We start from the raw sequence: 27,399 nt of genomic DNA, 5'->3' as shown, positions 1-27,399 counted from the left end.
TTCACCTTGAACATTTTCGTGGTCGTATAGTTGTTGTCTAGGAGAAGAGATATGCCTTGTTTTAAGTGATTCTAAGTGTTTGGTGTGTGATGCTTCCCGTTTCTTTGACACTAGCTAGCTATGTTATCCCCGGAACCGCTTTCCCTGGCATAATATCTTATCACGGTTACCGCCGATTCAAAAGTTGGAATTCGACGAGGCCTAGTGTACCCTATTTTCGGTGGTCTAACAGCCACTGTCAAGATACATCAATGGACAGCGCTCGTCGATTGTCAAGTGGCGAGACGTGTGGTGACAATTCTAAACATATAGATAAAGAATATCCACGAATTATGAAACAACTACTGCAAGTAGAAGCGCAGAATCTCACCGAAGCAGAACGGGCAATACACGACCGACACTCCATTGCTATGCAGGTATTTTGTTGTTGTTGTTGTTGTTGATGTTGTTGTTTGCTGTTTAACGCCGCACTCAGCAATATTCCAGCTATTTGACAGCGGTATGTAAATAATCGAGTCTGGACCAGACAACCCAGTGACTGACATCATGAGGATCGATCCACGCAATTGGGATACGATGACATGCATCAACCAAGCCGGCGATCCTGAACACCCGATCCCGTTAGGCGCCTGTACGGGCTGTTGAAGATCAATTCTAACCCGGATCGGCAGGGTTACATCCCTTTTAACATGCTATCAATGACCAGTATTTATTCTCTATCCGTAAAACGCCGTGGTATAAAGTTATGTTCAAAGCGGCGTTAAACCTTCGCGCTCACAAAACCATGTATAACTATTTCACAACCTAAACTAATTATACGACAACCCTCATGCTCCAGTTGTGTCGAACCTCCGATAACTCGAAGTATTTACGTAGGTCCCTTATCTGAAATGGACTGTCGAAAACTTTTAGAATAAACAATTTGCTTTTGATGAAGACAAATTGACTTCTAAATACCGTTTAAATAATGTTTGTACTGTTAAACGATATGCTACCGCTAACAATACGAACTACTGATGTAAATTATCTTTGTGTAAACAATCGCCAACAACTTACAGTAAAATTACATGTATAAACAAGTTGAATGCTTCAGGCTTCGGTTGTCCAATTGTTTTAATGAAACTGTGCCTTACTGTCATTATATTGAATAAAATACCACATCGTATGGCTGGTATCTTTAAGGGAAGTGTGACTACAGGAACTGTTGGTTTCGTTCGTTCGTTCGTTCGTTCGTTCGTTCGTCCTTACTGCGTGCGTGAGTGAGTAAATGAGGGTGTACACACCGCTTTTAGCAATATTCAAGCAATATCACGACAGGGGACACCAGAAATGGGCTTCACACATTGTACACATGCCGAAAATCGAACCCATGTCTAAGGCGTGACGAGCGAACGCTTTAACCACTAGGCTAACCCACCGTCGCTGAGATAAATCAGGTAGACTAAAATATGAAATATTACACATATGTTTTATATGTATCATACATACAAACTAGAATAAAGATATTAAGATAATGCGGTGCAATTTCCGTCATGAGGTTCCTCTTTCGTAAGATTTGTGACCTTTTACGTGATGCCGCTTTGCTGGGGTTGGGTTTTTAAAGCTATCAACCAGTTTATCATGCATTCGGTTTCAGAGGAAGGAGGATTTCTACATCGATCCCGCAACCACGTTCCAAGTGATGACCAGTTTAGCGCATCTGAAGAGAGGAGACTGCTGCGGGAATGAGTGTCGACACGTAAGTTCTTACGGTTTCTGTGGGAGTGAATGTTGTTTAACGCCGCACCCCGCTATTCCAGTTATATCACCACAGCCTGTAAATAATCAAGCCCGAACAGGTAAACCAGTGACTGAAAGCATGAGCACCGATTCAAGCAGCTGATTAAATCACAAAGCCTGGCCACCCGATCCACGTTCGAGTGTGTGAGTGACTATGGTTTTGCGCCGCTAGTTTTCAATATGCGAAGTGAGTGAGTGCGTGAGGTTTTACGCCGCTTTAAGCAATATTCAAGCAATATCACGTCGACGGACACCAGAAATGGGCTTCACACATCGTACCCATGTCGTGAATCGAACAAGTGGCTTCGGCGTGACGAGCGAATGCTTTAACCATTAGGCTACCCGACCGCCCCTAATATGCCAAGAATATCACGGCGGCGGACACCAGAAATAGCCTCCACTCATTACGGTCTGTGGCTCAGTTTGCATTCAAATTGCATTCTCAACTCCCTGGGAAAAGTACAATCCAAGTTGCATGGCGTTAGTCCTCCATTCAGAATTTTCATTAATGATTGATTGTTGCACAGTGTACTTTCTTTACATTATTTCATGCTAGGGTCACTGGTGGCCCAGTCGTCTACGTGAGTGAGTAGGTATGTTTTTACGCCGCTTTTAGCAATATTCCAACAACGTCACTACGTGGGCAATGTAGCAATCATCTAAGGCGCCGACGGCGTTGGACGTTGCTTATAACATCAATCACATGGGGGTCTGGCCTGCAGAACTCCAGATAACTTTTTGAGTACTTGAGTTTTTACTTCAGGGTTTCTATTTTAATTGGGTAATTACATTTTTCATTGGGTAACCAATATTTTTTCGTACATCTATTCATCACTCTATTGGGGTTTTACCAATATTAGTGAACATTTTAAGCTTTAGAAAAAATGAAATAATGTTCTAAATACATTGGCTTGACTCGGAATGTAAATTAGCTCATAATTGTGTTTCGGAAATGTTGTCCTTTGTGCGCATGCTGCAAAAGCTTCATTGGGTATTTACGCAGGCTGTTTTTATACATTTGAGTTTTTCATTTAATGCATGCGTTTCCGTACGCAAGTTAATTGAAAGTAATTGGGTTTTGAATATTTTTTTGAATATTTTTTTTTTGGGGGGAGGGGTATTTTACGCAAATACGCTGCTTATCTGTAGCTCTCCCGGCTTAGACTCGATTATTCACAGGCAGCAGTCTTGTAGCCGGAATATTGATGACTGCGGCGGTAAACAACAAACCAGCAACAATTAATTATTCTTTGGTATCAGGCGTCTCATTTCCAGTGTTGAGTCCCTTGCTCGGATCCGTTTCGTGTGAGTTTAAATGAATGGTAGACGCGCTATCCTTCGAAATCCCACGCCGTGATTCAGCTGAAACACTGTTCAAAGGGGTGTCAGTCTAGAACAACTCACTTACCCGCACCTGATATAGTAGCACTGATTAAAGCAGCAACCCCATCTTATTAAAATCAAATATATCACTCTGATACGATACCTCTCTGCGTGAATATCTCATGACGCCTCCAGGACGTCGCGTCAGGTGAGCTCTCAAATCAGCAAAATCAGCGTCGAGGCTTCTACATTCATTGCACGAGTGAGCGAAACATTCAGATCACCATATCTGATTTTTCGAAAACGAATTAAAACGACCACTTCCGAATGTAAATAATTAAGTGAGTGAGTGAGTATGGTTTTACGCCGCTTTTGGAAGTATTCTGAGGACACCAGAAATGGGCTTCACACATTGTACCCATGTCGGGAATCGAACCCGGGTCTTCGGCGTGACGAGCGAACGCTTTAACTACTAGGCTTCCCTGTAAATAATTAAGGCCGTCATTATATCGCGACTTGACATCTTCACCTGAATGGGAGTTCAACGGGATTTTCTGGACGATTTGCGCAAATTCCATCTTCTATGCAGGTGTCGTCACACTGAAAGGTTACCCTACCGTATACCGTGACCCAGTCGTCTAAGGCGCCGCGATTCGCTGTGCAGAATTGCGTCCCTTGGGCTCGCCAGAAACCTATGATTGTGGGTTCGAATCACGGTTCACCCCGATTATGTTTCTAGGTTTGTCAGCACCATGCCCGTGCTCGTGGGTTTCACCGAAGTGGTAAACGTCTGAGACCTGCATCACTTGGGGCTTTCCTCCCACATCAAGCTGACACGCCGTGATATGACTGGAAAACTGTTAAAAACGGCGTTAAACCCAACTCGCTCACTCACCTACCGTATATCGAAACCGTACCTTACATACATCCCGGCAGAGTTATGTCCCCCTGGTGTAGCGGAAGTCTAGCTCATGGCACGGGTCACGGTATCTGCCCTCAAAGAGTTGACACGCCGTGTTATGTACTTATAAATCCTCCTTGCCTGTTTTGTTACAGTGTCCTTACGGCCATGCGAATGTTCCTGAATCTAAGAAGACGAAAACCTTCAACAGCTCTTTCTACGTCTGACTAAAGTTGGCTATAGTATGACGATAGCTTCGACAGTATGTCTTCCTACAGATGCGTACAAGAACAGTGTGTAATGCTGTATAAATGATGAATACGATCACAAAAAAGTGTTGAATATTTTGTTGTTGCCTATACGTCGCACTCAGCAATCAAGTTTTATCACAGCAATTTTTTTATATTTTAAAAAAAATATATTTCCACGATTTTACAACAGACCCTTCATGACCACGTGACTGGTCTAACGGGTCGCAGTAGAGACCGTGCCACACACAACAGACGTTATTGCGTGGTCAACCTCTCATGTCGACGAGGTGAGTGAGTGAGTGAGTGAGTATAATTTTACGCCGCTTTTAGCAATATTCCAGCAATGTCACGGCGATGTACTGTGACGCTCAATCAGGCACCTGAGTTCTATTATAGTCAGACAAACATTGTCTCAGCAACTTTCCAATAATGTAAATATTCGAGTCTAGCTGGACCAGACAACCCAGTGATTGACATCATGAGCATCGATCCACGCAGTCGTTTTTTTACAAGGAAATAACGTCGTTTAGTGTTAATCTGTTCCTGACACAGAACCACTCTTGAACGGAAGAAACTGGAATTTGTCCAAACAGATGTGTATGCTAATTTGTATACCAAAACACCGAAAACAAACTCAAGAAATATGCATCGGATTCGCAGACCTGGCTATATATTTCTGTTTTGGTAAATGTTTCGTTTGACAAAAATATCAATTTGGCTTTTATATCTCTTGATTTGAAACACCTAAAACTCGTAAGCTCAGAGTCGGGCTTAAATTCTTTAAATCCGATTTGGAAGAAGAGAGCTTCAAATCATGTACACTACTTCTACCTCCTGTTATGTTAGTAATAAAGACATTGTCAATGTGCTATCGCCCTCTTAAGTCAAAACGTAATTATTTTTTTTATGATGGGAAGCTTAATGGTAAAAAAGCAATCGGCCCGTTAACGCCCTGTGAGAGGACAAAGCACTCGGGATCAATGTGAAATGAACAAATAATCTGAAAACTTTCATAAGTAGGCACCCGCGAAGATCCGGGGTAGAATAGGACTTCAGCAACCCATGCTTACAGTAATAGGTGACTATGCTTGTCGTAAGAGGCGAATAACGGGATCGGGTGGCGAGGCTCGCTGACCTGGTTGTTGCATGTCATCGTATCCCAATTGCGTGGATCGATGCTCATGATGTCAATCACTGGATTGTCTGGTCCAGACTCGATTATTTACATACCGCCGTCATATAGCTGGAATATAGCTGAGTGCGGCGTTAAAACAGTAAACAAACATCATTTGTAGGCCTGACTGTGAGTGAGTGATTGGGGTTTTAACACCGCTTTGGAAATTATTCCCGTTATTTCTCGACGTGTCAGCTTAATGTGGAAGGAAAGACCGAAGTGATGCAGGTTTAAGACGGTCACCACTTGGCTGAAACCCACGAGCACGTGTATGGTACTGACAAACCTAGAAACATAATCGGGGTGAACCGGGATTCAAACCCATAGTCGCATGTTTCTGACGTACTCTGACACTGCGAATTGCGGCGCCTGATCAGTCGACTCCTGACAGCGGACGTTTTGCACTAGAAAGTACGCACATAGAAAGACCACAGAACATGATATTTGAACAATTTCAGTTTATTGCCAAAATGGCGTCTGAATTTTCCATTAATGATGTGGAATGTCAGTGTAATACGTGAGCCGCCCGTTAACTATAAATGAAATGATCGCGTTTTGTGACCAACAATGAAGAAATAATATGATACTAAAACAATAAACAACCAATACCACTTGCTTCATTAGTCTTATCACTGAGACGACATTGGGTACAAAACAGAAATAATCTAGAAATAATCATATAAAAATTGATAAGGTATTCCCTATTTTGTTGACGTTAATTTACGGGCTCGTAGAATCTCTGCGTTATTAATATTTCAGACTGTATGAAATTGACCTTGTTTGAACGATTGAGGATAATCTTAATATTCACCGTGTTTCCTCTGCATTCCATTATCTTGTTGCCTTTAAAGATGGCAGTGGTAGCATCATCAACCATGAGTTCTCTATTCGTACTTGGCGTCTTCATGCTAACGAACAGCGGTATGTCATGTTTCTGGTTTATTTTTTTGGTTTAATGATAACAGAAGTAAACCTCTTTTATACATGTATATTAGAGGAAGTAGTGTCGAACTTGTAGTTTTATTAAGCTTATAGAGACAACAGTAGCGTTGTATATAGGAATATGTCTTATGATATAAGGGGAAGTCGGGTAGCCTAGTGGTTAAAGCGTTCGCTCGTCACGCCTAAGACCCGGGTTCGATTCCCGACATGGGTACAATGTGTGAAGCCCATTTCTGGTGTCCCCCCTCCATGATATTGCTGTAATATTGCTAAAAGCGGCGTAAAAACATACTCACTCGTATGATATAAATCAGATTATACATGTCATGATTTAAATCGTGTATGTGTGTGTTAATATAATATCAATATTTTCATATTTCCAAATTATTGGGCACGTGGCGATCTGGGTTAGAATAGGTCTTCAGCAACCAATGCTTGCCGTAAAAGGCGACTATGCTTGTCGTAAGAGGCGACTAACGGAATCGGGTGGTGTGGCTCGCTGACTTTTTTTATGCATGTCATCGTATCCCATTTGCGTTGATCGCTGCTCGTGTTGTCAGTCACTGTATTGTCTGGTCCAGGCTTGATAACTTACATACCGCCGTCATATAGCTGGAATATTGCTGAGCGCGGCGTTAAACAACAAACAAACAAATCAATATTACTGTCACCATAATCGTCAAATGCATAATATCTGTAATGTGAGTCCAAATATACGACAAATAATCGAATGGTAGTGAAATATAATCAAACTGTGTAACACTTAGAATGTTTTTTTTATATTTCAAACGAGTACTGTTTTCAAAGCACGGGGTTCGTTTTTCACGTGACATATTACGCTTGATTTCATCAAGACCATTTGTTTTGAAGACAGATAACTTGTCACGTAACATCTTTTTACATACCAACATACATTCACTTAACTGGATTTTTTAACACCATTCAACATCGCGGAAAAGATGGCATGCGTGTTTACACATTTTCTAAAGCAATAAATTAAGTGAGTCAGTGAGTATGTTTTACGACGCTTTTAGCAATATTCCAGCAATATCACGGCGGGGGACACCAGAAATGGGCTTCACACATTGTACCCATGTCGGGAATCGACCCCGGGTCTTCAGCGTGACGAGCGAACGCTTTAACCACTAGGCTACCCGACCGCCCCAAAAAATTAAGCCAAACGATCGCTAAAAAGGTCCGCGTTGGTTCTGAACTAGTTTCATACCTGAAATCCCCATTCTTTATTTTCACATACGTCATAGTTAATTTTTCAACTGAAAATGTGTTGTTGTTTGTCTGTTGTTTAACGCCGCACTCTTCTGGTCTGGACCAGACGATCCAGTGATTGACATCATGAGCATCTATCCACGCAATTGGCCTCTTACGACAAGAAACAGAATGCTTAAACTTGATAGAATATTAGCATTTTGTCAATGAATGTGGTCATATAGAATCAGGTAAGCTACAGTACTTTTTCAATTTGTTCCAGTTTCGGCTGCGTGTGTCAATACCCCTTTCTGGAGAAAAGAGGTGTGGTTGGCGAATAAGTCCACCGCCCGGATTAAGGCAGTATTCCATAACAGCGCTAAGCATGGCGTTGACCTGTGGCAGCAACTGCCCTTTGTGTGCAGGGCGGTTGTCGTGTGTTTACCGGTGAGAACCATCCTGAAAAGGACCAACCATTTTATATTATAGGGGTGCGGGGTGGCTATGTTTTGTGAAAAAAAGATTTATTTCTTGAAAAAACTCAAAAAATTATTTGGATCAGATTTATACATATTTTTTTTAATTTCAAGAGATCATTGAATGTTGCTTAAAGCAGCGAAAACCCATACCCAATTTATTATACCTGAAGAAGTTGTGTTCGGATTACCTTTTTTTTGCTCCTCCTCTCAGAGAAATAGATTTATAAAAGAGAAATTTATAAAAACTTTTTTTATAACTATCCTAGAATGTTGCTAAAAAGAGCGAAAACCAGTACTCAATTCTCTACACCTGAACAAGTGGTGTTCTGAGTCTGCAAAACCTTTTTTGATCTCTTGTCTTGAGGCAGTTACATTAAAAAACATTTTATAACTTATAAAACAACTACCGAGTCCCAGAATATTAAATGGTCGGGTGCGAATTGAAAGAGCTGGTGCATGTTGCTTCATCATAAACTGACTTATTTATTAATATGCTTGTGCCATGAATGAATAGAGATTATGTGTTTTCGTGTCATACTCTATAGAAATAATAATTGCCAAATTGAAATAAATTGAATAGATTTTCATTGGCTGATACGCGAACTTTGACCTTTCTCAACTCATCATAGTTTTATATAACCTTGACCGATAATGTTGCATAGACCTTTTAGCTGTGCCTTTGAATGTTCTTTGAAATAATATTACCCAATGCTCTTTTGGCCATTTCAAATTTGTTGCCATATTTTCAAAATGCAAGAAACAAAAAGCAACTTCTTTTTCTTGGAAAGAGGGGAACATCTGATTTTTCTAGACACATCAACGTAATTTTGAGAAGAATATTTCTGTTTTGCAATTCAAATGTCTTCAATTTGAACTACCTCTCCTCTCTTAACCTTTCTGTTGGAAATTCTGCTTCTTTCAATTCTAGTTCTTTGTCGATTGACTTTTTTGTTTTTCTCTTTTAAATTCCCTCTTCTATCTCATTTTTTTATTTCCGATTCTTTCAATTTTAGTTATCTTTGAAATACTCACACCTTTCTTTCTATTTGAAATTCCATTGCCAGCTTTTTAGTTCAACGCAACGCCAAAGCTAAATGACGCAAAAGTTCTTCCTCAACCAAATATTCAAGTTTCTTAGTTGAACTATTTCTTATTAAATGCTTGTTTTTAAATTTGTTGTGATGCTATTATCAACTGACATTATTGAAGGCTCTGTCCAGGAGGTTAAAACACTGTAAAATTATTGTCCCCTTGTGCGACACGTTATCCTATCACAACCGATGTAACTATCATCAACCAGTGTTTTTAAGCCAACTCATTGCTGAGTATTTTTAATATTTGCTAGTATTGTGCACAACCACCAGTAGCTAAAGTGATGACGTAAATCCTGCTGGGGTGTCATACAGGAAGCAGAGGTACTGTAAGTCCCCATGATCCCCAGCGAGGTGGCCCAGCTTTGGTTACTGGTGGCCTATAGCCTGTGTTTAAAAAACTGTATATATGATACTTTTATGCTCAAATATGTTTCATAAATTGTTTTTAAATATAACTTTGCATAAATGACTAAATTGTGAATATATTAACTTGGTTATATGGCTGAAATAAAGCCGATGCGACGTTAATTTTAACTAACTCACCGCTGTATCACTTAGCGGGGAGGTAACTCTAAATTCCACTCCCTCGCTGTCGTCGACGGCGCTTGACATTTTACAACGCTTCAATCATTTACAGCCATTGACGCTCACTACCAATAAACTTATAACAAATATCTGCTGCCACATAATAACTTATAACAAATATCTGCCACCAAATAATAACTTATAACAAATATCTGCTGCCACATAATAACTTATAACAAATATCTGCCACCACATTATAACTTATAACAAATATCTGCTGCCACATAATAACTTATAACAAATATCTGCCACCACATTATAACTTATAACAAATATCTGCTGCCACATAATAACTTATAACAAATACCTGCTGCCACATTATAACTTATATCAAATATCTGCCACCACATAATAACTTATAACAAATATCTGCCACCACATAATAACTTATAACAAATATCTGCCACCACATAATAACTTATAACAAATATCTGCTGCCACATAATAACTTATAACAAATATATGCCACCACATAATAACTAATAACAAATATCTGCCACCACATAATAACTTATAACAAATATCTGCTGCCACATAATAACTTATAACAAATATCTGCCACCACATAATAACTTATAACAAATATCTGCCACCACATAATAACTTATTACAAATATCTGCTGCCACATAATAACTTATAACAAATATCTGCCACCACATAATAACTTATAACAAATATCTGCCACCACATAATAACTTATAACAAATATCTGCTGCCACATAATAACTTATAACAAATATCTGCCACCACATAATAACTTATAACAAATATCTGCCACCACATAATAACTTAGATGTTGATGGAATGTTAGTCTACTTAGATGATCGTTTACTTATAATGTCGGTGTACTTAAGTGAAAAGTGTAGATCAGATAGAATGTCAACTACAAGGAACTTTCTTTGCTGACTATCGTGTTTATATTTTGTTGAAATCAGGGCGAACGCACACAATTGCCCTACACCCTGACAAAGAACCGCAAACTGCACTTGGAGGCCTATCCCAAATCGGAGCCAAAGTAAGTCGTTTATTCTTTGATCAAATCGGAGCCAAAGTAAGTCATTTATTCTTTGATCAAATCAGAGCCAAAGTAAGTCGTTTATTCTTTGATCAAATCGGAGCCAAAGTAAGTCGTTTATTCCTTGATCAAATCGAACCCAAAGTAAGTAGTTTATTCTTTGATCAAATCGGAGCCAAATAAAATACACTCCTTTGTGCTCATTTGTTTTTATATTTCTAAAACAAAGAGGTCAAGTGTTTTAATTTCGATTACAAATCCTATAATTTATTACATGAAAAGAAAGAACAAAATGTTTAGTTAACGTTTTTTATCTCCGACCATTCGAGACATGAAATTTAACAAAGTGCCTAGTCACTGCTACTACTACTACTACTACTACTACTACTACAACTACTACTCGCCAGAGTGTTGAAATATTGAAACCTTCTCTCGATTTAAATCAAGTTTAAGAACAGATAAATCTACAATTCCATCGTATGTCTCATATGGACTAAGGAAACTTATAGACAATAATTTACGTGTGACAAGGAGTGACGGATTATCTGTCCCGAGTGAAATTAAAGTAGTTACTCCCGAGCCTTGGCGTTTATTGTTTTTATTTTAACCATCGTCACGTTTTAAATAAAGAAGCTAAACAAGAAAAGAAACAGTTTACTCTTATAACAGAGGCGAAGTCGCATTTCCGTTCCCATATGGGTAATGAAACATATACGCACAACTCACCGTTATTAACAGCAACCACGGTCAGAATACCGCTATTGACGCCTTGAAACGAACTTTAGTTGACAGAGAATGGATACATATATTATAAATGACATACTTTGACTCGTTAAAAGTCATATTTGTTTTTGTTCGACGATTCTATGTCAACATGAAATTCTTGCGATCACGCGATCACGTGCGCGTGAGCCTTGACGGTTACTGGTCAGACTGGTTCCATGTAAAAAATAATACCCGAAAATAGCGATCAGCTGCTTCGCTTAGGGTTATTATTATTTTAAATATGTTTAGTAAAGGCTGCATATAATTAAGAAAATAATGGAATATATTATTCCTGATAAAAAAAAATAGTTTCAGATACAATTGTTGTCGATCCTTGCATTAAAAATCCTATAAAGTTATATCATTGGGTGTGTCTTTACCGAATCACCGGTCGATTCCAAGAAAACGTGTGTACAGCTGATTGCTGTTTCCGGCTTAGTTTACGAGAAAATACACGAGGTAATCTTAATCCCTAGATATAAAACAATGCCTCGTAATGTTCTCGTAATACGTAATGAAGTTCAACTTTGACCTCTGACCTCCACAGACGCCATATTTATCGAATGGGATTACATGTACAATAAACAAGCTCGTCTCAAACGTAAATCAGTGTCACTGGTTAATTGACTTCTCACGAATCAAAGATATTACCACCAGCGGAAGTGTACTGTCCGGATAAGTGAGACAATTTTGAGTGCATTTCAGTGTTTTGTGTATGAAAATGACCGTCCGGTTCCGGAAACTGAATTTCCGGATATACGGGTAAATTTATATAGTAATTATTTCGTTTTGAATGAAAATCGTCCGGGAACCGAGGTTTCCGGATATCTGAAGTCCGTATAAGCGGGGCACGACTGTACATACAAAATTAAAACATGGTGACAGCGACTTAAAAATGACTTATTAGAAAAGGTTTAAATACGGATAAAACAACCCCCATATGGCAGCCTATGTGAAAATTCATGTCATTTTTTCAGTGAATGTCCATTTTCTAAATCAGCAAAGAAACGAAATGATGCAATCACTATTGTTATTTGTGAAAGGTACTTGTCATGTAAATATTGACCTGATGCCAGTGGGAAATGCAGTGTTACCTAATCACGTGAACGAAAACATTTTTAGGAATGTACATACACATATAAAGAGAACAAAAAGGTTTGTGTTAGCAATGTTAATGTACAGAGGTTTCCCTATTTCGTTTCTTTCTGTGATTTAATTTTTTAATTGTAAATAAGCATACAGGGGAGAGGGCGTTCTAAGTTGTGAAAACGTGTACCAAATCCTTTTTATGAGAATTAAACATGTTTAAACTAAACTAAAAAACTCACCAGAACAAGGCACAACATGATTTTTTGGTATGACGACAACACATTCATATCATAGGGAACATTAATACATAGGGATCAGTTCAAAAGTTGTAATTTATATAAAAACAATCATTTCTTAAATCCCCTGAAAAACTGTTTTCGTCTGATGGATAACTTGCAGACTATTTACTTTTTTACGGGTAAGGTGCTGACAAATCTAGAATAATATTCAGTGTAAAAACCGGGAGTCATATTCATGAAGAAATTGTTGTTCACAATTTGCAATTTCATGGCAATGTAAAGCGCATCATTCGGATTTGGTTTGTTGTTTAACGCCGCACTCAGCAATATTCCAGCTATATGACGGCGGTCTGTAAATAATCGAGTCTGGACATGATAATCCAGTGATTAATATCATGAGCACCAATGCACGCTATTGGAATCGATGACATGCATCAACCAAGTCAGCGGGCCTGACCACCCGATCCCGTTAGTCGCCTTTTACGACAAGCATAGTCGCCTTTTACGGCAAGCAAGGGTTGCTGAAGACCTATTCTACCCCGGAATCTTCACGGGTCCAAAGCGAAGATGCCAGACATTTAATGTACATCTGTTTGGTGACGTTATCTGTAGCAGGGCAACACACATGACTTGCTACGTCCACGTATAACGCCACGTCAACAAAAAAAACCATATTCCGTTGGTGTATCTAGGGATCGGTGCCAAACTGCCACATTAACAGCTACTGTTTCTACTGACCTATACTGTTATTCAGTACACATGCTGTGGGCGGCATCCATATATTTTATTTCCGTTTGTTGTGCTGGTTGTAGGTCGAGAGGTTTCATTTCCAAACTCTCTTGGCCACGCCGAAATTCCTCCCCCACCCAACGTTTAATTATGGCATATAGTGGCACAACTTCCCCATAAACAGCATGAAGCCGTTCGTCAGTATTCCTTGGTTTTTAACACTAAGGAGTCGGTTGAAGTCAGTTATCTAGGGTAGAATAGGTCTTCAGCAACCCATGCTTGCCGTAAAAGGCAACTCTGCTTGCCGTAAGAGGCGACTAACGGGATCGGGTGGTCAGGCTCGCTGACTTGGTTTGATGCATTTCATCGTATCCCAATAGCATAGATCGATACTCATAATGTCAAACACTGGATTGTCTGGTCCAGACTCGATTATTTACAGACCATTGTCACATACACAATGTAGTTGGAATATTGCGGAGTGCGGCGTTAAACAACAAACAAACAAACCAAATATCTGAATTAAATCACACCAAGAAAGATGACAACACAGCAAATACACATCACACATAAGCATATCAAACACATATATCGTCCTTGTATATATGGCATTGTGTATTACAAAATTATTACACAATTATTATTTCAGGTTCACCATAGCTCTAAAACGAGGCAACGACGTCCCCCTGACCTTCGAAGGCTGTTTTCATTGTAGGCGGATAAGTAAGACAGTCTTTCTCAAGAGTCGGAGGAATAATATGTGGTCCAGGGCTGTGAAATCTAAGCACTTTCCGTTTCAACAATTAAGCTATTTCACCATGACTGTGGAACGATCCCCTACAAGCTACATTGTGAGTACTCAGTAACTGAACATCCGGGTATTCATGTCCGGTCGGATATTTGTTTGTTTGTTTGTTTGTTTTTAACGCCGCACTCGGCAATATTCCGGCTGTATTACAGCGGTCTGTAAATAATCGAATCTGCACCAGAAAAAAACAGTGATTGACATCATGAGCATCGATCCACGCAATTGGGATACGATGACATGCATCAACCAAGTCAGAGAGCCTGATCCCGTCAGTCGATCCCCAGCCGCGTCATACAAAAAGACGTTAAAAGATGGTACTTGTTGTTACCCTGTCTGGCGCTCGGCATTAAGGGGCTAAATCAAGGACTGGTCGGCTCGGAGTCTATACTGTGTCTGTGTGGGGTATTCATGTTAAACTGCGGCATGGTATTTCAGTGTGCTAGCACTATACATCGGCATCAGTCCGGACTAGTACAAGCAGCCACACAAACACATACACATGCATGTACGTCGCTATATAAGTGCAATAATCTGGGACGCGACGTTAAACCCCATTTCACCTCACCTCACCTCACCTCACCTCACCCTACCTCACCTACTCTTACGACAAGCAAAGACGCTTTTTACGGCATGCCGGCCGGATGTACATATATGGTTTGGTGAAATAAATAAAAAGCAACAAAATCATTTCCATAATCATAAGAAATATGTACTAATATCAGGGTCTACTGAAAGATTCAGATAATTTCATAAGCATGTGGTTATGAGTCACTATCAAATTCTTATGTTACTAGACCCGTGAAGATTGCGGTAGAATAGGTCTTCAGCCAAACATGCTTGCCGTAAATGGCATCAGACTTGGTTCATGGCGTATTAACGTACCCCAATGGCGCGCAGCGTTGCTCATAATATCAATTACTGGTTTGAAAGCGTCCAGACACGATTCTTTGAAGACCATCCTCAAGTAGCTGATATATTCCTGACTGTGGTACTGGAAAATAGGAGTTATCCATTGACGTTGATTGACAGACCAAGGTCTTGTACTGGTGTTCGACCCGTGAAGATCCGGGGTAGAATAGGTCTTCAGCAACCCGTGCTTGCCGTAAAAGGCGACTATGCTTGTCGTAAAAGGCGACTAACGGGATCGGGTGGTCAGTCTCGCTGACTTGGTTGATGCATGTCATCAATCCCAATTGCGTGGATTGATGCTCATGAAATTAATCACTGGATTGTCTGATCCAGACTCGATTATTTACATATTTAGCTGGAATATTGCTGAGTGCGGCGTTAAACAACAAACCAACCAACTTGTACTGGTGTTCAGTGTGTTTGTAAACATTCCTATTGTTTTCTAGGTTGAAGTGAAAGGCGTATCCGGGTCGTGCATGTGGCACTACAAGGACAAGTACCGCAATATGCACCCCCATACTCTGGAATTCACTGATCTTCACATCTTCTCGCTGCAAGTCGCCTGATGGCTGCTAGGTCAAGGATGGTGTTCCAGACATTCGCAGCGGCTGCCCATTGATGTGACCTGGTCACGTGTTGGTTTGCATACCTTGACACACTCGGCTATTTCTGCTGATGACGATTACAGCTTGAACAATACAACTTCATCATTGATATAACTTATATTTTTTAGGTGTTGTGTGTGAGAAAAGTTCTATAAAGACATCCCGAGAAGATGCCGAGTTAGATTTGGTCTTCACCAACACATGCTTGCCGTAAAGGGCGATTATGCTTGCCGAGTGAGGCGACAAACGGGATCGGGTTGTCAGGCTCGCTGACTTGGTTGATGCATGTCACCGTATCCCAATTGCGTAGATCGATCCTCATGATGTCAGTCACTGGATTGTCTGGTTAAGACTCGAGTACTGATAGACCGCAGTGAAATAGCTGGAATATTGCTGAGTGCGGCGCTAAAAAACAAACAAACAAACAAGCAAACTATGAAGACGTGGTACTCCTTTTTGTTTCCGTTGGTTTTACCAATAATAAGTAATTGTTCACTGGTCATGCCATACTGGATGTCCTGATGAAGCCATGTAATGTACAATATCCTGTCACTAAAAAGTATCCCATTGTGACGAGGTGATTTCCAATTTCAAATGCAAAGGCTGACCCAGAAACCAAGATCAAAGAATTATCAATACATTATATTGAAACACACAGTCTTAGTTTACATAAAAAGGGAATACAATGGGTCAAACAGGTGGTGTGGTTGGTGTTTTCTTCGGGTATCCAATCCTTACTTGGCAAGTAATTAAGACGCAAGTTGCGTCGTAGAGGCCTCAAATCAACCTCGGGCCACTCTTATTTAGGTGCAACAATCAAGGGAGGTAACTCTAAATGATACTCCCTAATACAATCTGGCAATTACATAACTCGATACTGATCCAGTTAACTGACTCAACATAACGGTTGTTTTTCCCCTTGATATGCTTACCTTCAAGAATAAACTCTTTCAATGTCTTCACTTCAACTATCTTTAATTTTTGTTCTTCATTCTTTGGATATGACAGCAAGGAGGCGGATTTTGCAATTGAAAATGGAACGAAAAGTGCCACTTTGGCAAATTGGATCTGCGTGATTAAAGGAAATTAGTAATAAGACGATTAGATTAAATGTTCTTTGAATACATGCATATGGACTCATTACAACAGCAAATGTGTCAGAAAGGAAGCGTTTTTCAAAGCTTGATCATGAACAATTCTTTTACGAAAGATGACTTTATTACGCCATGTAGATGAGGACAATATCCATGGTTAAATACTCTTACCGTCACATATTTGCTTTTAGGAAGACCTTAGCACTTCATATCTCTTCCACTGCAGTCACTAGCGTCCTAGTAGAGGGGCGGTACAACAACTCAGTTAACAGTGTCAATTTTGTGTGTGACCACTATTTGCATTGATAGACGAGGTAGCGGCGACGCATTGAAACAGCAGATGAATTAAAACAGCCCAGTGGATGTTATTCCAAATGTCAACCGACTGGGCTAGCGTTACCGGCTGGTTCTGGTCCTGTCGTAGGCGTCGTTTCATCGCATCCCAGGCAACCGAGAGATCTGGAGAAACAGACCATGGGATTACAGCAATGTTATGCTGCCTCACAAAGACATGTGGTCGGGAGTTATCCTGCTGCAACGTGACGTTACGTCTCTGCTTGCACGAACGGAGAACATGATCTCCAACGACGTCGTCCTGGAAGCGTACTTCATGAGTTGTGTTCTCCCATGCCACCCATACCATTACACGTCCACACCAAAACAGACGATGTTAAGTAACGTAAGCGGCGCTAAAATGTTCTCCTGACGCCTGTAGCTGTCCAGACGGACACTATAGACCATGTGGGAACAGAATAGTGTCCTTGTCTGGTCTTCTTAATCTCAGGGGGCGGTCGGGTAGCCTAGTGGTTAAAGCGTTCGCTCGTCACGCCGAAGACCCGGGTTCGATTCCGGACATGGGTACAATGTGTGAAGCCCATTTCTGGTGTCCCCCGCCGTGATATTGCTGGAATAGTGAAAACGTAAAACCATACTCACTTACTTGCTCACTCACTCACTCTTAATCTCAGATGCTGACGGTGACGTGGAAGCAAAATTGGGCGTATTGCTGGGAGCGGATGTGTGCTCCGTCAAACGGTTGCGTACGGTTCTGCCACTATGTGGTCTCAACAGAGGAATTGTCCGAGCTGTGTTAATGTGGCAGTTTGATATCGATTCCATAGATGCATCAACCGAATAAGGTTGTGGACGACCGGCCCACGACAAGTCATGTGTGTTGCCCTCCAGTAGATAACGTCTCCCAAGAGATGATATTGCGTTTCGATGAACATTAAAAATGACTGGCAATTTCGTCTGACGCCATTCCTCTTTGCAGTATATTCACTGTACGTTAAGGTTGATTTTAAGCATGCCGTGGCTTTGCTTTGTATTTACGAGAAACAAGAGTTTTTATTGGCACCTGCTGATAGCCAATCAATCATTTTGCACATGTACTAGCGCTGTCTCTGTGGTGTGACCAGTCTATAAGTAGACTGCGTCACTTTAGCATATAATGCCCTAAATATCAAAGTGTGAAGTGTAACACTACTTTAAAAAATACAATTACCTGTTCGCGTTCAAGCACATGAAGTCAACCTTTCGAATATTAAACATATAATGTCAGGTTTTCTTTGTTTGGAGATTTCAAGGTCACACATAATTTGATTAAGCTTCACAACTAAATACAAGATCCATCAAAGTGTTTTCAGAAATCACTTATCCACATAAACAGCTTGACTGCTCTGCAGTATAAATTGAAACGTAAATATTAAATTTTAAATTTTTTTACAATGCATTACCTTAAATACTAGTCAGTGTTATAAGGGTAAAACATATTTATACAAAACTTGATTTTATGGAAAATGTTAGTAAATTTTGGGAGCCATGCTTTATCACGCGCTATAACCGAGTTAGCGCTATATTGAAGGGCGCAATAACGAGGGAACACTGTATTTACAATTATAATATTTTAGGCGTTAAACCCAAGTCACTCACTCACTCAGCACAGGCGGCTTCCACACCATCTTCTATGTCCCCAGGGCTCGGTAAAACTATACAAACCGCGGAGAGGAATCAATCAGTTCTATCACTATGCAAAAAATCAGGGCCAGGCAAACCAGTGACAAAAGCCATGGGAAATGATTCTCACCATCGGGGCTAGATGGCAGGCCATCGATCAGGTATTTGTTTGTTATTTGCAATATTCCAGTAATATGACGGCGGTCTGTAAATAATCGAGTCTGGACCAGACGATCCAGTGATTGACATCACGATCATCGATCGCGCATTTGGGATACAATGACGTGCATCAACCAAGTCAGTGAGCCTGACCACCCGATCCCGATAGTCGCCTCTTACGACAAACCTGGGTTGCTGGAGACCAACTCTAAGCCGGATCTTCACAGGCCATCGGTGAGGCAACAGGCCCTGACCACCGAGTCCCCATTTGTGTAGGCCTTGGCGTCAAGTGTGCAGTGCATGAGACCTTTCCTGTCCCGGAATTCTCAATGGTTTTAATTATTACATGGAATCCCCATCCTTGCAATCATCAAAGGTAAATTAGAATCAGACCGCCCTGTGGTCTTGTGTCCGCCCTGAGAGCGGAAAGTCCGGGGTTCGATCCCCGGCTGCGTCAGACCAAAATACGTTAAAAGATGGAACTTCTTGTTACCCAGCCTGATGTTCGGCTCGGCGTCAGTATACTGTGTCTGAGTGTATCCATGTTAAACTGGGGCATGGTATCTTAGTGGGTTGGCACTATAAAGCCGGAACAAGCAGCCAAACGTACGCACACACACACACACACACACACACACACACACACACACACACACACACACACCTATCCTTGTTGTCATGGGGGCACGGGTGGCCCAGTCGTCTAAGGCGCCGCGATTCGCTGTGCAGAGTTGCGTCCCTTGGGCACGCCAGAAACCGATGATTGTGGGTTCGAATCCCGGTTCGCCCCGATTACGTTTCTAGATTTGTCAGCACCATACCCGTGCTCGTGGGTTTCACCGAAGTGGTAAACCTCTGAGGCCTGCATCACTTCGGGCTTTCCTCCCACATTAAGCTGACACGCCATGATATAACTAGAATACTGTTAAAAGCGGCGTTAAACCCAACTCTCTCACTCACTCCTTGGTGTCATGCAGTTGTACCCGTGAATTACGACTAGTGTCTTAGTATTTTTTATTTTTTATTTTTTAAAATATGAACCTAGGACCTCAGGTTCTTTAATCCCAACATAGATCCACGTGTACAACCTGCGGAACTCTACCAGGTATCGGTGGTACTTGAGACTGTTGAGACCATCCACCGCCACCCTCGCCTTCCACGTCTTCAGATAGGAATACCTGCGGTTAAGTGAGAGTGTTTAGGGTTAAACGAGTTCGCGTCTAATCTAATCCTGTCACATCTACGCGAGTGCAATAGTGAATCAATCTCATTTAATTTACTCTGGTACAATACATCTCAGGATTTGAGGACACCACCACAGGAGGTCACTTTTCTTTCAGCAATCATCACCGAGGCTTCTGAATTCTCAATACGGTTGAGCGAAACATTCAAACCAGCATATCTGATTTCTGTACCTCGACGAAAAAGCGACATGTTCCGAAAGTAGAAAAACATAGGAGCGCCAGTATAATGCACATATACAGTAAACTACGAATATAACGACCGTAGTTCGTTATTGGCACATGCACACCCTATGTACAGCAAATGGACGGGGCCCATAGTTCTTTATATCCGTCAGTTCGGTATAAACGTGTTCGTTATAAACGTAGTTAACTGTATGCAATTTTGGATATATGGATATTTCACACATCCCGCCCTTACTGAGCGCTGACAAAACGGAAGTAGCATCGGAGGAATATTTGTGTTCTACATGGGTTTTTATTTTTACGAATCGAAATTTCATAATCGAGGTGGTTAGGAAATGACGCAGAATCGCTTTAGAAAGCTGGCAGCTGATTGGCTCAAGAATGTACGCAGCCTTCCTTAATAATAGGCGGTTAAAGTTCGCAGAGGGTTCACCACGCGACCTTCTGTGGAGGAGTTATCAGATCGATTAGGTATCGTATGGGAGCAAAATATTTTATTTTGATGAGATTTATTTCCGCCTCTTCAAGGCCAGGTTCATACGGTGCCGATTATGGCTCCCGTTTGAGATCAGACAGCGCTACGACGCGAAAAGTGAAAAATTCGGATTACTATCCTCAATGATCTGGAATGTCCTATCATTGTCTGAACGCAGTCGTATACGTTCGTAACAGAGTCCTGCGGATCGGGAAGGGTCCACAGGGGTCGGCCAAGCACTCCGACAGTATGGTTCTCCCGTAACATTCGAGAAACTCAGCCGATTTTGTCTAGTCGGATTACAATCGTGACTTTGTCGTGACAGATTCTGCTGTATCGAAACAATATCGTAAACTGTGCTGTGTTGTCTGGACGGTGTCCTGTGGATCGGGACGCTGTCGTGATGAACGGGCATGAATCGTTCATTGCCGTTTCTTGTCGATTTAGCCCAGATTGCGTCCAGATCTTGTTGATACAAATAGGATCAGATTGAGAACGGGAGAATCGGGACGAATCGCAAGATCTTGATCAGACATTTAACAATTTCTAATCGGGAATGGTCCTATAAGGGATGGCAGTACAAATCCTGAATGTGTGACTGAGAACTCAAGACTATTTGAATTGAGTTTTGAATTTCACAGTGTGTCAGCTTGGTATGTCAGGTAAATGCGAAGTGTAAAATCTGGCATATTAATACATAAAACTATATATATATATATATATAGAGAGAGAGAGAGAGAGAGAGAGTTAGATAGATATATATATATATAGAGATAGATAGATAGATAGATAGATATATAGATATATATAGATATATATATAAAATACAAAATGAATAACAAAACAAAACAACATGTGATACATTACGGACAGTTAATGCTACATTGGTCTGTGTCGTAATTCCCGTTATAGAATAACAGGGGGAAGAGATGGTCCGGTCGTCTAAGGCGCCGCAATTCGCTGTGCAGAGTTGCGTCCCTTGGGCACACCAGAAACTTAAGGCTGTATTTCTAGGTTTGTCAGCACCATCCCGTGCTCGTGGGTTTGACCAAAGTGGTAAACCTCTGAGACCTGCATCACCTCGGGCTTTCCTCCCACATTAATCTGACACGCCTTGATACAACTGGAATACTGTTAATTATAAAAGCGGCGTTAAACTCATTTACTCGCTATAAAATAACACCCACCTTGCATTTTGCGCTTCACTCTTCCGATGTTGTAAATCCCCGTATCCTGAGATTTTCATCGGATACCGTTCGATGTCCATATTGTGGTGTTTCACTCTGAAATGTATGACGTCACGAAATAGAAACGTTAAATGTAAAATCATAGGATATCAACAAGTTTGAAGTAACAAAGGATAATTTAATTGTTTTTTCATAATACATCACTTAAAAGATTATAAATTATATTTTGGGGCTTTCCCTTTTGGGACATTTAAGATCTCGCATATGTTGAAAATTTTCAGGAGAAATTTTCCACGGGTCTTAATTATTGTATGGTTAATATTTTTTATACTGATAGCGACAATAAATGCGTTTTAACATTTTATTTACATCTGGTTGGATAAATATAAAAAAACACTACTTTCCATTTCTATATTTTTTAGATTCACATTTCAACTTCTCAGAATTCAGTTTCGTAAACAAGGTTTTAAAAAGAGTCTTGCCAATTTGACGTTATACAAGAGTGAGAGAGTGAGTATGGTTTTACGCCGCTTTTAGCAATATTCCAGCAATATCACGGCGGGGGACACCAGAAATGGGCTTCACACATTGTACCCATGTCGGGAATCGAACCCGGATCTTCGGCGTGACGAGTGATCGCTTTAACCACCGCCCCCGTTATACAAGAGCATGAATGACGACATATGACGTCTAAGACACATTAACTATTACCTATTATAAAGGTCGTCGTCCTCGCCTCCCCAACCGAAGTACATGTTAGAGTAGCCGTTGATCTTCTTGAACAATTCTGTCTTGAAACTCACAACTCCACCGAAAATATGTTCATACGGTAATCTGGGGAAAGAATGAGGAGATATATATGTGTGCGTGCGTGCGTGCGTGCGTGCGTGCGTGTGTGTGTTGGTGATCTGAGTGACGTCTTTCTAGTTCAGTGAAAACTCCGGACCAGTACAAGAAGCCACACACACACGTACATGCACGTGTAAACTTGTGCAATAATCTTGAAAATGACGTTAATCCCCATTTCCCATCATGTACATTGCTTAACCCTCCTGGTACATTGTAAAAAAGTATTACAACCACTTTATTTCTGCACAGTGTTCCCAAATTGTACAACATTGTATCCCAATCGCGTAGATCGATGCTCATGATGTCAATCACTGGATTGTCTGGTCCAGACTCTGTTATTAACAGACCGCCGTCATATAGCAGGAATATTGCTTAGTGGGGTATTAAACAACAAACAAGAAAACATTCAACTCGAGTTGATTGCCTTTTCAATTGTATCTTAATTCAGCATGTCCAAAAATGATATGCACTGCCTAGCCAATGGTTTTCCGAGTTTACATGTCAACTTACGCGTAGTTCCAGCGAGCGAGGGCAGCGGCGTGGTGGCGTGGTTTGCTGCCACAGGTGTAGAGGTTCCGTTCACTCAGGGGGATCATATCAATATCATGGAAGAAATAGCAATCAAACTTGCAAAGTTTCTCTCCTTCAACAACGCCAATATTTCTGAGCATTCCTCTATTCAGTCTAGACCCCGGGGCCTGTGAAATACATTGATGTGACAGTGGATATTGGAGTGGATGAGAAATCAGAAAAGTTTGAAGTGTCCGTTAACGAGTAGTATCCATCCATCAACACACACACACACACACACACACACACACACACACACACCACAGCCTCTGCATACACATTTGTAAAATGTGTGAAGCATATATATTGGTGTTATAGGGCTAGAACCTTTCTAAAAGAGGACCAAACACACAATTAATTATTACCACAGGGGTAAAACATATCGGTACAATATTTCTGTGTTTTGCACAGTGACCCTATAATCAAGATCTATATTGTGATAAGAAGATGATAAAAACATCGCAAAAGTGCATCAAAATCAGTTGCGCACCTTGATTAAAAACCTGAAAAGATTTGGAAAATATCTCTATACAACGACCTGGCGGTGCACGTGCTTTGCAAATCCCGAATCGACCGAAATCTGCACGACAGTTTACGAACAGGATTTCGATTTCGTTGTGCGATTTTGATTGGACTATGCATAGACTCGCTAGTTCATCCAAAATGTAACTCCATAATACCAGCCTAGTTCGGCAAGGGTGGAAACTGGACTTTTAAAGTCAGTTAAGTCTCTGGCCTCTGGAAGATTACTTTAAAGGGACCGTGCGATCTCACCTGTTCAACAACAAGTATCATATATTCCACCCTCTGCTTCTTTAAAAAGGGGTGAATATTGTTCAGGAATATTTTCAAGTGCAGACTCCTCTCCCTGAAGGGGACAATGACAGCGACCCTCTGTGATGATGTGCACTCTGTTGGACGAAACAGACCCCCTGGTTCAAGGTCAGCCCCGTGTAGTTTCTCCAACATCTCCATGCTGCTACTGTCCAGGTTCACCTTGACCTTTGCATTTCCTGGAACACGTATCATACATTTCAGTGAGTGAGTGAGTGAGTGAGGTTTTACGCCGCTTTTAGCAATATTCCAGCAATATCACGACGGTGGACACCAGAAAATGGGCTTCACACATGGGCTGTACCCATGTAGGGAATCGAACCCGGGTCTTTGACGTGACGAGCGAACGCTTTAACCAATAGGCTACCCGACCGCCCCCATACATTTCAGCATAATCAGTGCTCCATGTATCATGTTTTTATGCCATTTGGTTTTTACCCACTTGTAATCATTCTAGTTTCATATTTATGATTTCTTTATGTATTAAATATATTTTACTCCCTGGGTCCTTGTAGTTTATTGGGTATTATTTAAAGCGCTAAGTTGACATTGAAAAACATACCTGCTGAAAAAACGCTCTTTGCGATACTATGTTTTTTACATCATTCCCTGCAATGTAGAGTTCATGGATGATCAGCTGAGTAAGCTCCGTTTTCCGTTATTCATTTCAGACATAGAATGGACATTTAAACACCATACTCTGTGATCTTGAGACAGAAAAGGTCTACCGTATATCATGCTCTATGGTTGTGCTCATGCTATCAATCAGTAGTTTCTCTGACCGCCGTGACATAGCTGGCATATTGTTCACTCACTATGAAGACCTTCATCTATATGGAAATAACAAAGATTTTCTGGTTTTGTTCCAGATGAGTTACGTTAAACAGATGCCACGGGAGGCGTAATATGTACCCGGATTCGCATTTCTGTTATTTTAAAAGCATCTAAATATGGAATTGCGACCTATTCACTAAAAAAAAAAAATTAAAAAAATAATTTTGTGTATTCATAAATAATGGAGGAAATACGATAACATCAGATGCGAACCTTACAATTTCTATGTCGGGGCGGTCGGGTAGCCTAGTGGTTAAAGCGCTCGCTCGTCACGCCGAAGACCTGGGTTCGATTCGCGACATGGGTACAATGTGTGGAGCCCATTTCTGGTGTCCCCCTGTCGTGATATTGCTGGAATATTGCTAAAAGCTCACCCACTCTATGTCAAAGTCCAAATAGGTTTGTGTATATCAATGTGTGGCGTTTATCGAATGTGTGTATTGGATCATCATCATCATCATCATCATCATAGGAACGGACAATAATTGTTTGGAACAGCTCTATATGAAAAGGACAACACGTGTTTCGTTTTTGTACTGTATCGACCGGATCAACGGGGTTCACTGAACATTAAAGCGTGACTGGGCGGTGACGTCATATCTCGTCGCGTCTCGCGAGAATAGCGATTCAAAATGGCGACACGTACAGTCTTGCATCAACACCTAACAGTAGGAATATTACATTCCAACATACCTTCGGGCTTTCGTTCTCACCAAACAATTAAAACACTCTACATTCCAGATTCCCAAGGTTCCTACCTCGTTTCCGTATCATCTCATGGCACCACGGCCCTGTGCTTGAAATGTTTCTCGTAATGCACGGAGGCCGCTCTCCAACGAAATTATCACAGTCAGTCCTGCAGTGCCCTGTCCCGCGACTTGTTTCCATAGTTGTTCCCAGTTTTGTATTGTTAGAGGTTCCTGAATGTACGCATCTCATCCTTTCCCGGCTGTGCCATCGTTTGTGTTGAACGTGAAGTACCTGTGTATGGAACACTGTAATTGACATTTTCGCCTTCTTGTTTTCGCTAATTCGACATTCGGTAAACCGCTATAATGTGGAATATACGAAAACGACATAGTGGGATACGTGGCCAAAATTTCCCGATCTCGAATTCTGTTGTTTTTAAGAAGATATTTACTATGGCCAGAAATAACAAGAACGCAACAATGACCCTTACAGCTTTCCGTACCTGCGTGTGTTGCAACACAAAATAACAAAACACAAGAGTGGTGGCGGTCAGTAACACAAACCCTGTCCGCGCTCTCCCCAGCATCTCACAAGTAAAGCACCAGCGTTTACACATGACCTTTGCATAAGTACATAGCTGAGAGTAATTACTGTAATTTACTGTCGCAGTTAGTATTCCTAATACACACGGTCGCATAACATCGAGCAACTAAGGTCGTATGAATCAGTTTCCACTACAGTGATACCTCGTTAATTCGGAAAGAAACATTCCAGTGAACTCGTCACTGTGTGTGTCTATTGGCAGGGAATACTGATTAATTCTTTATTTCCATAATACAAATGTCATCTTCCCAAGGCAAGGGAGTTAACTGACTGCAAAAGTCGAGTTTCTCGCACTTTAAAACTCAGTTAACTCCCTTGCCTCGGGAAGATGTACACATGCGTGTTTCGTTCATGTCATAGGCTTTCATTTGTGCGTGCGTGTGTGCTTGTGTGCGTGTGTGTGCGTGTGAGATAGAGAGAGAGAGGTGGGGGGTTGAGACAGACAGACAGACAGACAGACAGTCAGACAGATGAGAAGATCAAGACGGTCATATTAAATGCCCCGCCAAATATGTCTTTATGGAAATTTACAATTTTATTTTGAAATTGTTGAGAGAAATTGCTGAGAGCGCAAAGAGACAACACATTGGATGTTGTGCGTGCAGATCATTACGACAACCCGGAAAGGTTTAAGAAACAGGCAGACACGGGTAGGTAGGGAAGAACTTGAACACAGACATTTCCAGCGAGATGTGAGAGGCATGAAGAACAGGAAGTGAGCTATATATTAATCAGGCCTGTGGATCAGCTCCGTTAATATAAAGAATTGTCATTTCTCATTGTATAAAGACGTTGTATGTTGCATTGTATACCAACCTTAAACGAGT

The 27,399-nt window shown here is 41.0% G+C and overlaps 2 protein-coding genes across 3 annotated transcripts; one reads left to right on the top strand and one right to left on the bottom strand.

Annotated features, from left to right (window-relative positions):
* Window positions 1–5: 5 nt before the first annotated feature.
* LOC139458992 (uncharacterized) lies at window positions 6–16,839 on the top strand. 2 transcript variants are annotated; one of them, XM_071240431.1, is made up of 7 exons: window positions 6–416; window positions 1,637–1,738; window positions 6,280–6,349; window positions 7,860–8,023; window positions 10,671–10,750; window positions 14,222–14,423; window positions 15,736–16,837. In XM_071240431.1, the coding sequence occupies exons 1-7, from the start codon at window positions 90–92 to the stop codon at window positions 15,853–15,855; spliced, it is 1,065 nt and encodes a 354-aa protein (XP_071096532.1). In that variant the 5' UTR covers window positions 6–89; the 3' UTR covers window positions 15,856–16,837. The 2 variants fall into 2 exon arrangements, with proteins under 2 accessions (XP_071096532.1, XP_071096533.1); XM_071240432.1 differs by lacking the exons at window positions 6–416; window positions 1,637–1,738 and adding an exon at window positions 4,235–4,541 and having other exon boundaries at window positions 15,736–16,839.
* LOC139458482 (beta-1,4-N-acetylgalactosaminyltransferase bre-4-like) lies at window positions 15,867–26,547 on the bottom strand. The gene is made up of 10 exons (XM_071239920.1): window positions 26,472–26,547; window positions 26,038–26,260; window positions 24,386–24,624; window positions 23,552–23,739; window positions 22,904–23,026; window positions 22,193–22,288; window positions 20,145–20,281; window positions 17,389–17,447; window positions 16,827–16,962; window positions 15,867–15,958 (listed from the first exon to the last, which is right to left on the bottom strand). The coding sequence occupies exons 2-10, from the start codon at window positions 26,216–26,218 to the stop codon at window positions 15,867–15,869; spliced, it is 1,251 nt and encodes a 416-aa protein (XP_071096021.1). The 5' UTR covers window positions 26,219–26,260; window positions 26,472–26,547.
* Between the last annotated feature and the right edge of the window lie 852 nt (window positions 26,548–27,399).

This window comes from Haliotis cracherodii, unplaced genomic scaffold (genome assembly GCF_022045235.1).
Source record: "Haliotis cracherodii isolate W230 unplaced genomic scaffold, xgHalCrac1.p SCAF_13, whole genome shotgun sequence".
NCBI classification, from domain to species: domain Eukaryota; kingdom Metazoa; phylum Mollusca; class Gastropoda; order Lepetellida; family Haliotidae; genus Haliotis; species Haliotis cracherodii.
The sequence above is the reverse complement of the archived record's forward strand: the minus strand, read 5'-3'. Positions and strand labels throughout refer to the sequence as shown.

Bases quoted from the DNA above. Each gene is read 5' to 3' on its own strand.
- LOC139458992 (XM_071240431.1), top strand. From the start codon at position 90: ATGCTTCCCGTTTCTTTGACACTAGCTAGCTATGTTATCCCCGGAACC. The intron at 1,739-6,279 runs GTAAGTTCTTAC...TTGCCTTTAAAG, and splicing joins GCGGGAATGAGTGTCGACAC to ATGGCAGTGGTAGCATCATC. The intron at 10,751-14,221 runs GTAAGTCGTTTA...TTATTATTTCAG, and splicing joins TATCCCAAATCGGAGCCAAA to GTTCACCATAGCTCTAAAAC.
- LOC139458482 (XM_071239920.1), bottom strand. From the start codon at position 26,218: ATGAGATGCGTACATTCAGGAACCTCTAACAATACAAAACTGGGAACA. The intron at 24,625-26,037 runs GTAGGAACCTTG...TACGTGTTCCAG, and splicing joins TGAGATGATACGGAAACGAG to GAAATGCAAAGGTCAAGGTG. The intron at 22,289-22,903 runs GTAATAGTTAAT...CATACATTTCAG, and splicing joins GACGACGACCTTTATAATAG to AGTGAAACACCACAATATGG.